A 15,370-nucleotide genomic window follows, 5' to 3' on the forward strand; every position below is an offset into this window, starting at 1 on the left:
TATGGTTATTTTTCTATTTTATTCAATTAATTTCATTTACGATATTAAGAAAGTCGATACAAATGTATTCCGTGCTATATTTGTACTCGTGAACATTGTTATTTGAAGTTTTAGATAATAGATGATGATATATGATACATGAACAGATAAATAAGAGGAGAAATGGTTACCTTCACGGTTATTTTTGCTATTTCTATATCAAAATAAGAACAATAACATACATACTTTGTCAAGAATCGATAAAATGGAGATCCGAATCCCCAAACTGTGAAAACGTGACATAGAACATAAAAAATTTGATCAAATAAAAAGATGCAACATGATAATACAAAGTCATAAAAGACTGGGTCACCGGAAACATACTTTAAAAAATGAGAAACGTTGCATCGTTAGAAAAAAGTAACTGACACATGCACACGTTTATCCATTTATATCTCAGAGCACATATATTTACATACATACATTCGTGTATATCCATATACATTCTTCACATAACTCTACCAGAATCTTAAAGTAATACAAAATAATCGGCGAGTTTTGAGTTTTAAAAATGTACAATGACGAACGATCTTATCGATTTGGCACAAAGGTTCTACAATTCTTCGGTCTTTGGTTCTTAAAAACGATTAATAAATAAAATTCGAAAAAGTTGGAAGCTACTCGCACCTCATTACGGATATTGCAAATGAGCTAGGTTATCATATTACAAATTTTAATTCATGTGTAACTTATCTTACAATCGAATACTTTACTACTACTGTTCGCATCTATTATAAAATGCAAACACGGACAAGCCCGTCTTTCAGTCGATTTATCGTGTTTTGTACAATGTCAGACAACTCATTTGCAATCTCCGAGATATTATTATGTAACTAATATTATTCTTACACGCGCATATTATGACTAGAATGGAAATGAACGCCTAAGATTCGTTATCGCTACGCAGATACTTACAGCTAGGCAAACTTGAAACATTCTCAACTCATTAGGCAACTCGAATAATTTGTTTTGCGAATGCTAAAATGCCTCGATTGGTTGAAATTGCGATACATGACATTCTTAAAAAATTAAAAATAGTAAGCAAAGAAATAGTTTAGTGTTGGGGCTCTTTGTTCGTTTATTAAATTTTGAAATATTCAATCTACATAAGTGTCACGAACAATACGACGATGATGAGGATAAGGACGACAACGACGACAGCGACGGAGTAAGGCCGTTGAGGAATTATGTGTAAAATATTAGTATAAGAATTTGTAGTGGTTATTGCGTGTGGTATCTACCAAACGTTTGTTCGTCAATAACTAAGGAATAAGTAAATATAAGATGTAAACGTTAATATTAAAAGTTGAATAATATTTCATATTGATTGCTGTAAAAAAATCTGCTTTTTAACGAATAATACAATCATCGTATCCAACTTTTATGCGATCATGGAAAAGAATATGTATAATATAAATATACATTCTAATGGTTACATAATTGAGAAATTACATAATTCATCTAATCCAATGTTTCTCAAACATCAACTTCTCGCGGACCCCTTAGACAATCTGTTTTTAAATATCTTTTTTTTATATATATTAAAATTGCATTTTGAAAAAATGTATTTGCTTAGAAATTTTTAATATCATTTAAATGGTTTCATAATTTTTAATTTAAACTTTTTATACGTTGCTTATTAAAACATTGCACACAAATATATAAGAAAATTGATAGGCTTACGTAGATTTTCTTGGAATTTATTTAATACTACTGAGTAACAAGTTCTTTTTCTATTAAATAATTACTTGGCTTTCTGGTAAAACTATCGCACTGCGAATAAAATTCCATACATTTTTGTTACTAATCATAGCAGAAATAGACTGAAACAAAGTTGATAAAACTATACAAACAATTTCAACTGTTTCAACATTCGAGCTTCTTATTTTCCAGTTATTTGTTTTTACTACTGGCGCTACAATTGTGATGCAAGCCGTTTTTAATGTGTGTTTTAAGTAATAATAAAATACTACGGGAATAATTGTTTTTATTCCACTATATAATATTCTTTTTTTCGTTTAAGGATTCACGGTCTTGGGTGTCCACAGACCACAGTTTGAGAAACAATGCTCTAATTCGTGCAACGTACTTTTTTAGTTGCAGAAAAAATGTTTTCCTACAATTTTGGTTATAAATATCTTACAAAAATAACGTTCATTTGAAAAATAATAGGTACACCTCACATTTCACTATACACTTTTACGACAATCACGTTTGTCCGTTTAATTGGTTAACTCGACCGTGTACATTAAAGATTTTAGAAACTCGACGGTCTAACATAATTGATTTTTACATATTTGTGCGCGTCTCCGATCTAGAGTTGTACTTTCGTTTGAAAGATAAAGAGTTTTACAAATTTTTAACGTGTCTTCAGTTATGTTCCTGTTATTTGATAAGTCTTGACCGACCAAAAACCAAACAAAGTCCTAATATTCTGTGATTGATCCCCGTTATTTATTGATCCTTTGAACGCGTCGATTAAAAATCATTAACGGACATTAGGAATTTCGACTGTTAAAAGACCTTGAAATTTACGAAGCTACTCGGACAAAAAAACAAAAAAAGAAAAACATACGAATAAGAATTAACGATGTCTACGAGTTACTGCATTTTATATCGCAATTGTCGTTATAAAATTACAGTTCTCTCACCTATATTCTCATCACCCATTCGTGTGTAAAATGTTCTTAATAACAATCGTGCGTGGCACGAGAAGACCATTGTGATAAAATCGACTCGGCTGATGTTTAAAAATATAAAGAAAGAGGACAAAAACACGCACGAAGGGTAGAATGTAAAAGAAGAAGGAAAGAATAATAAATGCGTCAGTATGCGTAAGAAGAAATTTGACAGAGAAATTGAAAATACTTTCTTAAAAGTATGGTACCGACTTAAATACCTGAAGCGATCTGGATGCGAATCAGTTGACTGTATCAGTTGATCAATAATAACCAGAGTAGTGATGGTATCCTGGTCTAGGTGGATGATACGGTGCAGGACTTACAGGATAACTCGGGTTGTATCCTGTCAAAGAAGGTGGCGGCGGGGAGGATGACAAAATTCGACCATCCACCGCATCAGGTACGACATGCGGAGTCCCGGAGCCTGTTGATTGAGGACTCGCGATCACACGAGCTCCGGATCCGTGCAAGTGAGATCTCGAAAGAGTGAGATCGACGGTATGCCTTCCACCGGGAGTGAGATCCAAACTTACGACCCTCAAAACATCGTCATGGGGATAGGGTGGTGGCGGCGGTGTTGAAGACGGTGGTACGGATGGAGCCGGAGGGGCAGCGGCAGGGATAGAGGTAGGAAGAGGAGGTGGTGGAGCTGTCACGGTAACAGGTGGTGGTTGAGAAGCTGGCGAAAGAGGTGTAGGTGACATCGAATAGCTCCCGGTCCTGCTGAGATCAACGCTTTGCCTTTCCGTAATTTCGTACAAATGGTGGTGGTGATATCGAGTGGTATTTTGTATTTGCACACCAAATCCGTGATGAAATCCTCTTGCAGACATATCCAAGCCCTGAAGCTCTCCGCCATTGAGAACAAGAGGACATTGTTCAAGAGTATCGTATTTGTACGACGTTGAAAGATCCAGCTGCATTGTTTTCTCTTTTACAGACAGACTAAGATTTTGCACTACAGAATCACCTTCGTCACTAGACAAATTGTCTGTGGACAGTTGCTGATGATGGTGATGATGGTGGTGGTGATGATGATGGTGATGTACATCCTGATATCGTGAATTCGGTGTTGCCGAGGGCGACACTAAATCTTCCTGTTGAATGTGAATGTAACTGTTCGGCGAAGGGACACGTGGTATGTCTTCGTGATGCAAATATTGATCGATATTATGTACTCTTGGTGTACTGATGTAATCAACGGGTCGGTGCATTTGATACTCGACGTGTAAATGAGTAGGTGGCGTATTCCGACTGTCCGATGTAGGCACAGGCGATAACAGATCTGTTTGTTGCTGCATATAGGAATCCAAGTGGTTCGGTGATCTTTGAGGTAACGGGGATTGCAACTGACTAGAGATAGAATAGAGATTAGTATCGCGACCACTATCCTCCAACATTGGACTTGATACAGCTCCTATTTCTCTTTCAGCGGCGTCAAGAGCAGCTTCGACCAGTAAACTAGCATTCGCACTCTCAGTCCTTCTATAAACGCCAAGTCCCAGTTTACTATTTTCCATAATACTCTGTGCTCTCCCCGCGTTTGTCGACAACGATGTTTTTTCATCAATCTCCTTTCTGTCGTCTTCAAATTCATAAGTATTCCCGGTAATGACGCTCGTCGACAAACGAGGAATCGTATCTGACACTATAGTCACATCGGATGTTGTCGAGGGATTAAATTCACCGAGCCACTTTTTACTACCTTTGCTCTGTAATCTTGACACACCATAAAAATCTGTTTCTGTACGAACGTTTTCTACCACTCTCGATTCGAGAGTGCTGATGGTTGACGGCGGCGTTGAAATACGTGTATTATGCTCCACCTTGTACTTAGATACGGAATTCGTTCCAAATTCGATTATAGTTGAATGCACAGAATTATTCGCTGCTTCAACCTTCAAGCCGTTTTCTGAACTGTCGTTGTCCAAAGATGTTAGACTATTGCTATTTTCTTGCTAAAATGTTAAAAAAGAATTATATGTAATCGTACTACGCGCCTATTAACATTTGTATGAAACAAGTAAAGTTTTGTTCGAAGACTAACCTGAGAAGTTCTTCTGCTAGGTCGAGGAGTCTTTCCACGACCAACATCTTCGATCAATCCGCCGCTATACGCGTCAAATGTGTACGCGACAGATCGTTCAATTTTCGGCATCAACTCTTCCGTAAGGCCATGTACTTTCTTATAATGAAATTGTAAGCACTGTTTGGTAGTAAAAGCCGCCTTGCAACTGTTTTCTTTACACCTGAAAATCAAAAGATTCTTGCATTTGCCAAAGAAATAGTCATATAATTCTTACAAAACAATAAACTGATACCACGATCTTACTTGAACGGTTTCACTCCGCTGTGCGTCAACATGTGTATCTTTAGATTACTTTTGTTTTGAAACATTTTTCCACACCGATCACAAGTTGCAGCACCGACGACGTCTTTGTGATGAACCTCTTTCATGTGACGTTGAAGGGCAGCACGAGAACCCAAAAGTTTCAAACAGAGTTTACACTGAAACTCCCGGAGCACCTCAGACATATCTACACGTGTGTTACGTATGTTCGTGAAAATGCGATACAAAAATTTTATCGGGCAGTATTAGGACTATGAGTTTCGACGAGTGTTTGTAAATAACTCGTAAATATCTCTTACCACTGTGCATTCGTTTGATGTGTACTTTCAATTTTTGTGGTTGACAGAATTTGCGCCCACAAAAGTCGCATAATGGTCTCGAACGTTGTGGATTCTGGGCACACCCGTAAGTTCGATGCATCTCGAGATAATTTAAGCGTAAAAAAAATTTTTTACAATATTGACATTGATATGCGCCCCGTCCTGCGTGTAATTCCGCTGCATGCTTCATGATATTGTCCTTACCTAAAACAGCAGCTCCACATACCTAGACAACCAAAAGGAAAGATGTATATTTAGTAGCGAAACCACCATAAACTGTTAAGAGCCGTCGCATAAAATGAAAAGATCACCGATTCGGAGTATAACAACGATCCAATTTGTCTCTACCTTGCAATGATACTTTCTTATCGTCAAACTGTAGTTGGTGTCATGGAAAATGCAACAGTGCAGACGATAGTATATTGGATGAGCAAAATTCAAATTGCATCCCCCACAATCTAGACAGAGGAAAAGAAGTAAGCGTAATCGAAACGAAATAGAACTCTCATTTAAGTCATATTTGAACGTTTGATCGTTGTCTTCGCAACATTCACCATCGACGCTGATATTGAGAAAGATGATACCATACTCGTTTTATCTACTTTATTCTTTCTTGTCCATGCTGAAGATTGTGAATCTGCCCAATATGTTAGTTCCATTCCTGACACAATATTTTGAGTAGTAACAAGATGCAATTCTCCCTGCTTCGTAATTACAGCCACGCTTCTTTCTTCTTTTGTCTCAGCTGGTCTAATATAACGGATCCAATTACTTTTTAACGGGTTGGTAGTACTTATGTACAAGGTTTTACCATTATTATTTATCTAAACAAAACATAAAAAGAAATATCATTTTGTCAAGGAAATAATTACTTGAACCATGATGTATTTAATAATCACTAAGTGAATGTGATTCACGTATACAAAGATGACAAAAGTAATGCATTAATTTTACCTCCCAAATGTGTCTCATGGTAAAGTCATCAGGAATATCCATTTCTCTAACTAACTGTCCAACAAGAGGACCTAGTTTAACGTGCATTGGAACAGAATTTTTTGCATATATTCCAAGTCCATGTTCGGAATTAGTGATTTTTAATTCCAAACATTCGGGCAAAGAGTCTCTAGCATATAATGGTCGATCCGTATCGACAGTCAATCGTTTTTCTTCTTTTTGAGCTTTGACTTTTATTTTACAATGTTCGTTCAATAAAGATTCATCGTCTGACTCGATACTATCGTCCGCTATTTTTTTATATCCTTCAGACATAGGGTCATCACATTTGATGGCTTTTAAAACTTCTGCATTTTCTTTATATTTATTTAACCAATCCTCATACGATATAAAATCCGAAATTGCGAATTGGGGTGTAGTCAATGGACAGGCATCTTGCAAGTGACGATTATTACATTCCTGACAGAGTTTTATTTTAATAGCTAATCTCTGTGGTTCTGACATTAAATTTTCAATATTTGGTTCACTTTGTGATTTTGAAGTTGTATTTGCCAATACATCGTTCATTAAAGAACAGGCATTTATATCACTCTGCACAATTATTCCATCTTGAGGCGCCTTCCTAACATCGTGATGTCTGCGACTCTTGTGGTCACTAGTATGTTTGTGTCTTTTTTTTCTATGTTTATGCACAGAATCATCTAGAAAATCGTCCGACGAATCTTCTTTTGCATCTTCGTCTTCTTCCTCTTGAGTATCATATTTTAATCGTTTTCGTTTCTTTTTCAATTTTCGACTGGTCATCTCTGCAGCTACATTTGTATTCAAACTGGAACAGTTAGCTATTGCACTGACATGTTTGCTTTTACCAATGTAACAAATGTCACATGGAACACTTTTGTCGTTCCTTGTCTCGATGGGCTGAACACAAGAAGCTGCACTGGGCATTGTGCCCAATGTGTCTATGACTTGCTCTGCGTTAATTTTACTAGCATTGCCCTTCATAGAGGGAATTATTGTTAGACTATTTGAGCTTGATTGCTCGCACTGGTTATTAATCATCATGTTTTTCACATGAACATCTTCAATGTCACGATAAAGTATATTTTTGTTACTATTTACATGTTCTATAAATTCTATCCTATCTACATGATCAGTCTTTATAGCATCGGATTTAACCTCTTTTGTAGCGATGCAAAGACTATCTTTCAAATTTGGCTCAATATCAATTCCTTCTATTAATTTAGAATTATCTTTTTTCACAGCAATTTGTTCTTTGTCTTCTGATATTGCATCATTGGATAATTGTTTTGTAGATTCTATCGACAAAACTACATCAACAGTTTTAAGATGTCGTTTCTTTTTTCGTTTATCTTTATGATGCTTAGCTCTATTTTTGTGATGTTTAGATCTTGAATCACGTTTTGCACATAAATCAATATCATTGGACAATGTGGTCCGTGTAGCATTCATGGGACATGCTTCAGGTACCAAAGCAGTGTTACTACTTTGTTTTCTTAAACTCCGACGAAGAGAATCTCCTGTATCTTCTATCATGTTTTCAGTCGATGCCATTTGTGTCTTGTTCTTCTGATCTTGATCCATTGTTCTTTGCTCTTCTTCATTGTATTTGCTGCTGTGTCTATTGGTCATAGAAAAGGGCATATGTGTAAAAAGGATGAAGCAACGTTAAGCATAGAAAACAAAAAGTAATAAGTCTAAAAGAATAATTTGGGAGAGAATCTTAAAAGACGATTAAAATGAGAATAATCTTAAAGTCAAAAGCGATTAGCGGTTGCTAATCCATTAATAGACGATAAAAGAAAATCTTTTACCTAAATATATTTCGTACTTGAACTCAAACAAATTCGACATTTCTTCTGCGTCGTCTTGTATGTGATTTCGATAGAAACTAAGATCAACAAAAATCGGTAAGATCAATAAAATCAGTTTTTATAGTTTTCAACGAGTAGGTCATTATCGATTACTTTCGCATTCAATATCGACCTTGCAAGATGGCGATTCGGGGAAATTCAAGCACGATAGAGGGGAAGTCCCGTCACCGAATGACAAGATACAATCATGTACGAATTACAATAGTTTTCCTAACGTGAATGGAATCTTGGTGTCTAGTCTAATATCATTTAATCGGATTTATAAAAAAAAAAAAAATTGTGCTAATCTAAAGAAGTGATTTATCTCGAATTTACCTGGAAGCGGACTCGGCAAGATCGAGCAGATAAACCGCAACATCTTCATCCGTTGACAGACCTAAACGCTTCTTAAGAGAGAGCCAACGTTTGCCGTTGGTAAGACCAATACGAACGCTTCGAAAGTATTTTGTTTCCTGTTCTCGTCCAATTGCAGAATTATTGTTTCTATGATGAGAACTTCTCGTTAATCCTGACTCTTTCACATGCCTTGTACTTTTCTTCGGCATAACTACATCGTAGACCTGCCGGTATTAAAGCGGCAAACTTGAAGGTACGGCGGAGGTTGTGTACGGATATTATCCTATCCTCTTTATGCTCACCGCCCGACCACCACCGCCCACTCCGCCCGCCCGCCCACCCTCGCCATTCAACACTCACCACTCACCACCCCGACAACCTCGCAACCACTCGCACCTACCGCGCGCGTCATCTACTTCCCTTTCTCTGCTTGTTCACTATTCTACTTTCCTTTTTCGTACCCCACGTACCCCGTGACAACGATCTTCCTCTTTTATCGATCCTGTAGTTACGCTTCATCACCATGTATGTATATGTATACATGTACATGCGTGCCTGTATAAATACATTTCTATGGTTACGCTGACTTATGTAGCTACGTGTACGATATGTGCACGTATGCATACGCATGATTTTTTATGCGCGATGTGAGTATACATGTATAGTAAGCACACAGTAATGCAAACAAGTCACTTACATCTTATGCATCTGCTACATATAAGCGTATGTATTTAGAAATGTGAATGCATTATACAAATTCCTTTCTTTTACATTAATCTGAACGAAGGTTTTTTTGCGCTACATATGTAAATTTTTTATGCTACTTCGATGTCTAATCTAGGTGTATAATTCATTATTGAAGGATAATATATTTGAAAATTATGTCACTAGGTTGATGCAAATGTAATAACAAAATTTGAACATCTCATAATATACGACCTTTTATATTTTTTCACAAAACTGTTATCGTCGATACAAATGTAGATGCAACGGGTCAAATGGATTCTGGCCATTTAAGGGGAAAGTCACCATGATTAGTTACCCTTTCTCCTTCACAGCTCGTTCCCGTGAGTGCTGTGCGACGTACATGCGCAGAAACACTGCACGCACCACTGAGCGACTTTAACCCTGGGATGCCAAAAGAACATCCCGACCTATCCGGCGCCATATTGAATTTCTCCCACTACTACACACACTAAACACGAGCTGTGTATCCGTGAACACGGTACTTCCTTCGGCAACTTCAGGGAGTAGAGAAAAAAGCTAATGCGAGGCTTTCTCTCTTATTCTCGCCATAACTTAAGTCCGATTTGTGGACAAACGGTTTGACTGACGAACCGTTGTATCGTTTACTTAAGTTAGAGGTAGAACATTGTCCACAATTCGTATAACGAGTTTTGTAATGAAAAAAAAAAAATAACAACAATTTTTTTATGGCAAACAAGGATTATTATAACATATTTTACACATTTGTGTAAAATAGGAAAAGTTGTAGCATAATTATTTGTTCGATTAAAATGTTTTTGGGTACAAGTAGCGGTTATAAATAATCAAACAAAATTTTTCCTTGCCGATAATCATTATTGACGGGGGAAATTTATTCCAATTGTTTATAACAGTTATCAACGAGGAAAATTTTATTTCAATCACTCATAAAAGTTATTGATGACAAAACTTTAGCTTTGATTGTTCTTTCTTTATTTAGAATCATGAAACATTAATTATTTTAAACTTTCTGGACATAAATTTCAACGTACATCGTTTAACATAATTTTCAAAACTGAAAACATTGACTTAAGTCGTAGGAACAGTGTGATTTATCATTGCCAATTTCGATAAATATGGAAGTTTATATATCATCTTCTCTCAATAATTGATAACATCCTCATCGAAGTTAATCCGTTTTTTTTTATAGTTTTCAATTTCTGTATATGCTTTAATAATTTCAAGATGTCTAGTATCTTGAGAATCATCGTCAGATGAGAACACATTCACTTTCATCATTCTTATGGAATATTCAAAGAGAGAAACTGAATTATTTGAACAATTACTTTATCATTATTTTCAAAACTATCGTTACAGAGACTCCTATATTGATTTTAATTTAATCGGCTATAACCCTGAAAAGTATTTATTACAACGTATTTAATGAAGTGTAAATAACATTAAGGGAAAATTATATCCAAATCTGTCTAAATTTAAAGAATTGAATCAAGTAAATACGATGTCGTTGAACAAAGTCGAATAAGCAATCATACTAAATCGTGTTTACGATGATTTTTGAAAGTCTACTATACTTCTTCGTACGAGTGATTCTTCAATTTTGCTATAATTTTGCGACAATATTACCTGCTTAACAGAAAGCATACGAGTAGTAAGTTTTTTAAAACGTTTTTCGTCTAGTAACTGCAATTTTCTAGTTTTTACATATGCCAAGATTATATCAACTATTTTGAATGACATTGACTGTAGTTGAATTTCCAATTTCAACCAATGATTATTAAAATCTCCGAAAAACAACTGCTCTTTTACATTTTTGTGATCGTCTCGTTCAAAGTTCCATCATGTTGGAACATCTACTTGTAGTTTACTCAAATGTAATTGTTGTAACGAGTATGTAGGAAAATAATATTTCAATATATGTACATAAAGTAGTTAATAATATAATATAATATATATTTTTACCTAAATGTGGATGTTCTTACTGTTTTAACAACTTGACGAGCACGATGTGTCGATTCAATTTTATTTTCTATCAAATAATTCTTAACAGCTAATTGCAATGAATGAGACGCACATTGATCGATACAATATTCTAATATTTATTACAGAAGTACTGTAGAACATCTATAACACATTGCTCATTGTTATTATCACAACTTTTAATGTTAAATTGCTCTCAACCTACCCTCCGCAGCATTCGCATCAGACAGTAGCTCTACTGCTTTTACAATATTCCGTCTATTACTTGTCGTTGTACTGTAAATTTCATTCTTCGTAATATTAAATTCTTGCACAACTGTTTCAATTTCATTTCTCAGATCATCAGCCGTATGCTTTTTTTAGACTGTTTTATTGATAATGTACACACATATTTTATTATTAATTGATTGAACATTTATGCTTAAAATTGATACCTATTATTCCTTGTAGCTGTATCCATTTCTAAGAAATCATTCGTCCTTTAATTAATTTTTCAATCACATTTTTCATAAATGGATACTTTTCAATAATATAATTAATTACATTGGACAACATAATCAGAAACATATGTGGTTCTTTAAATACTTTTTCAGTAGGGAATTGAATCAAAACGGTTTTTTTTTCTTTACCAGATTTATCTTCAGTCTCCATTTCTTCTATACTTTCTCTTTCTTTTAGGTATAATTTTAAATGCTTTATTACCGTGTGTCTTTCAAAATTGGTAACGTATATTCTCCAAAACGTAGCACCACAAATTGTTCACACATTGTTATTTAATTGAATGAATATATTCCCTTCCGTCTCATTGTATGATAAAATAATAATGCACAGAATAAATACTAAATTAATATAAGCAATGGTTTAACGTAAGAATAACAATAATGTAACGAGATCAATGAATCAGAGATAGAGTAGAAGTACCGCACGATAATATGAATACACGTTCCACGATGGATTGCAAATCAACTGAACTGTTCACGCGACAGCGTACGTATGTAAACATTGACATTCTCGCGCTTTCCTTCAATTGTTTTTTTTCTTTTAGATTAAAGTAACTAACAGTATTAAATACTGGCGCGGATTCGAAAAATTATTCTAGTCGAGTACTAAACAATACAATACTGTACTATTATGATCAACCACAATACAATTATTCGTATCAATAACTATTACAAGCGACTAAAATAAATTTGTTTTATTGGTAACTATTATGATCATTCAAAATAAAATTTTAAGTCGTTCATAATAATTACCAACAACCAAAACAGATTTTCCTTGACGATAACTGTTACGAGTGATTAAAATAAAGTTTCCTCCTTTGACAATTGTTATGAGTAATCGAAATTCAATTCCCTTTTATATATTATAAATAATAACAAGTTTTTGTTAATGATTCTTTCTTTTTGTTCTGATCTTTCTTTCTTGTTCACAATTTCTCGTTCTCTAAGACTATGAAGATGATGGCAAACATCTCTTTTTTGTGTCATCTAACAATTTGTATTCTAGCTCTGTCAAAAAACAGTAAATTACGATTATATGTTGTACATTACGATAGTCTCGCGGATTTTCCCTCTTACTCACTGCTACGAATTAGTGATGTTCAAAATATAATTGATTCATTTTTATACATCGCTACCCGTTCGATTTGTTCCACGTACTGATATTTCAATGTCCTTTATTACTATAAACATTGGTTACTTACCTACTGTATTGCTCACTTGCAAATTATTTGTAAAAAAAACTTCCAGATAATTGTAAAGAAATTTGTAATTTTTCTGCGATATAGCATTCCATTAAATGTAGTTAAATAATGGAAAAGAAGTTGTAATATATTACAGTTGTTTAAAAAGTAACAATTATCTCGAAATATTCTTTCACGTGTAATATAATGTAATTAATTTCTATATTTAGGTCCTATTATTTGGGAAATTAAACATTTTTGTACATTATTGATATGAGTTAAGTATGAAATGAATAAGATTTCATTTAATTTATTCGTTATTACAGAAGATAGGGAAAAAATGTATTACTTTCGTGTAACATTTAATTCTCCCTAAGATTTATTTAAAACTTTTTAAATAACTTTTTCAAATAATACGTATATGTATATTAGTATAATCAAAAAGCTGTGAAAAGTAATTATTATTATCCATGGACTGAATTCAATTTCAATCAAATCCATTTAACCACAATAACGACAGCCATATTAACAATATTCATAAAATAATTTTGTTTTTGAAAGTCGAAATATGATTAGACGGTCTTGAAAAATGTTTTTCCATAAAAAACCTTTTTTAACATTCTTCTTCGTTACAAAACTCATTATATGAATTGTGGAGAATGTTTGGTCTCCAAAAATAAACGACGCAATGATTAATTAAGGATGTGTAGCGATGAGGAGAAAAATGAGTAGGTAGGAGAATTGTGAGTTGTGAGACTAATAGAGCGGTGCGGTGTATGATTATAGTCAGGCGAAGACAAACAAGGAACGAAATATTACAGTAAATCATTTCTTTTTCAATGTATTACAAAGCGTCAAAAGCTCATGCTTGCAGAAAGTATTGCAATTAATTTTTTAACAATGAAGTCTGACAAGATTCGGGATCGAACATTGAATTCGGAGTGAATTTGGACACAGCGTTTGAATTCAGTATATTTGACTTCCGAAGCTAATATACAGTGAGTCACAGCCAAAATCATACAAGTACCAGAAAATGTTTCGTCTAGTAAAAAAGATAGAGTATTAAGGAAACAAAATTTTCACGGCTGTATTGCTCGAAATAAACGTCTTGTTAGCGAGAAAAATAGAAAGAAACGATTAAATTTCACAAGAAACTATTTAATTAAAAATTTTAATTTTTGGAGAAAGAGTATCTTTACAGATGAAAGCAAATTTAATACTTTTTATTCGGATAATAAAATTACAGTGTGATGGTGACTAAACGAAAAATATAAAATAAAAAATTTTAACTGTATTGTGAAACATAGAGAGCAATTAATGATAGTCTGGGGTTGCATCTTTGCTACTGGAATGGATAGTTTAGAATTTATTGAAGGAAACACGAATAAATACGATTACACAAATATTTTGAAAACAAATATCAACAGTGAAAATATAGAAAAAATGCATCATCTCTTATAAATAAAGAAAATTGAAGAAGAGTGATATAATGGCATTTTGAAACAACAGAATTTGTATTATGAAATGGATAGATAAAAGACAAGTCACGATATTGTTCACTATTTATAATTCAATGTTTACTGCAATAGATAAGAGTAATAAATCCAAGTATGTTTCAAAGGCTATTGTCATACATGATTATAATTTTACAATGAAAGATATTGATAAATCAGATCAAAATATTATAATATAATTTCAAACAGAGAAAAGAAATATTATTACAAAATTTTCATTCATCTTTTAGGCTAAACAGTATAAAATGTTTATATTTTATATAGAAAGGAAGATGAAACAAAAAATCGTATACAATTTCCACTAAAAATAATAGATGATAAAATTGAAAAATATTATTGGAGATTATTAAGCAAAAGAAAAGGAAGCCAACTTTCTGCATCTCTGTTGCCATTTGATAGAAAGACATTTTATTGAATATTTTTCACCAACCCTTAATAAAGGAAAACCAAATAGATTATGCATAGTATGCTGTTCAGAATAAATTTATAAGAAAGAAATTAGAAAGGAAATGAGATTCTACTATTCAGACTGCAATGTAAGTCTAAGCATTGTATGTTTCAAAATGTATCACACTTGTGTAATAAATATATAATTATATAATTATATGTATTGTATTTTGAAATAATACAATAAAAAAAAATTATAATTATGTTTCATTTTTTAAAATAAGATTAATAAAATGTTATGTGTTTTAGAAACTGTAAAGTATGTTTTTTGGATTTATTATGACATAACGAATTATTTTAGATAATAAGAAAATTGTACATTCTTTTTACAGAAAATTATAATTTTATTTCACTATTGAAGAGTTAAATATCATATGTCAACTTCACAGTGTTTAAAAAACAAAATCAGAACATGGTTAATGTACCATACCGTACCACTCTGCTAATCTC

General features: G+C 33.5%; 2 protein-coding genes across 5 annotated transcripts in view; one reads left to right on the forward strand and one right to left on the reverse strand.

Moving 5' to 3' along the window:
• The window catches only part of LOC143150558 (uncharacterized), a 16,972-nt gene continuing 1,602 nt past the window's right edge, over positions 1-15,370 (reverse strand). For 3 of the 4 annotated variants that reach the window (XM_076318932.1, XM_076318931.1, XM_076318933.1), the window contains 8 exons: positions 8,555-8,799; positions 6,345-7,986; positions 5,980-6,214; positions 5,739-5,848; positions 5,370-5,616; positions 5,053-5,257; positions 4,768-4,969; positions 1-4,678 (listed from right to left, as the gene is read on the reverse strand). In XM_076318932.1, coding sequence (XP_076175047.1) covers positions 2,981-4,678; positions 4,768-4,969; positions 5,053-5,257; positions 5,370-5,616; positions 5,739-5,848; positions 5,980-6,214; positions 6,345-7,986; positions 8,555-8,784 — 4,569 coding nt within the window. In that variant the 5' untranslated portion in view covers positions 8,785-8,799 and the 3' untranslated portion in view covers positions 1-2,980. Of the gene's footprint in view, positions 4,679-4,767; positions 4,970-5,052; positions 5,258-5,369; positions 5,617-5,738; positions 5,849-5,979; positions 6,215-6,344; positions 7,987-8,179; positions 8,257-8,554; positions 8,800-15,370 lie in introns of those variants that run through there. The other variant, XM_076318934.1, reaches the window with a different exon arrangement.
• LOC143150561 (putative inorganic phosphate cotransporter) overlaps positions 8,428-15,370 on the forward strand; it is a 24,111-nt gene continuing 17,168 nt past the window's right edge. Inside the window, exon 1 of the mRNA XM_076318940.1 lies at positions 8,428-8,653. The gene's annotated coding sequence lies outside the window, so the exon portion shown is untranslated. The remainder of the gene's footprint in view (positions 8,654-15,370) is intronic.

This window comes from Ptiloglossa arizonensis, chromosome 8, assembly GCF_051014685.1.
Source record: "Ptiloglossa arizonensis isolate GNS036 chromosome 8, iyPtiAriz1_principal, whole genome shotgun sequence".
Classification (NCBI taxonomy): Eukaryota; Metazoa; Arthropoda; class Insecta; order Hymenoptera; family Colletidae; genus Ptiloglossa; species Ptiloglossa arizonensis.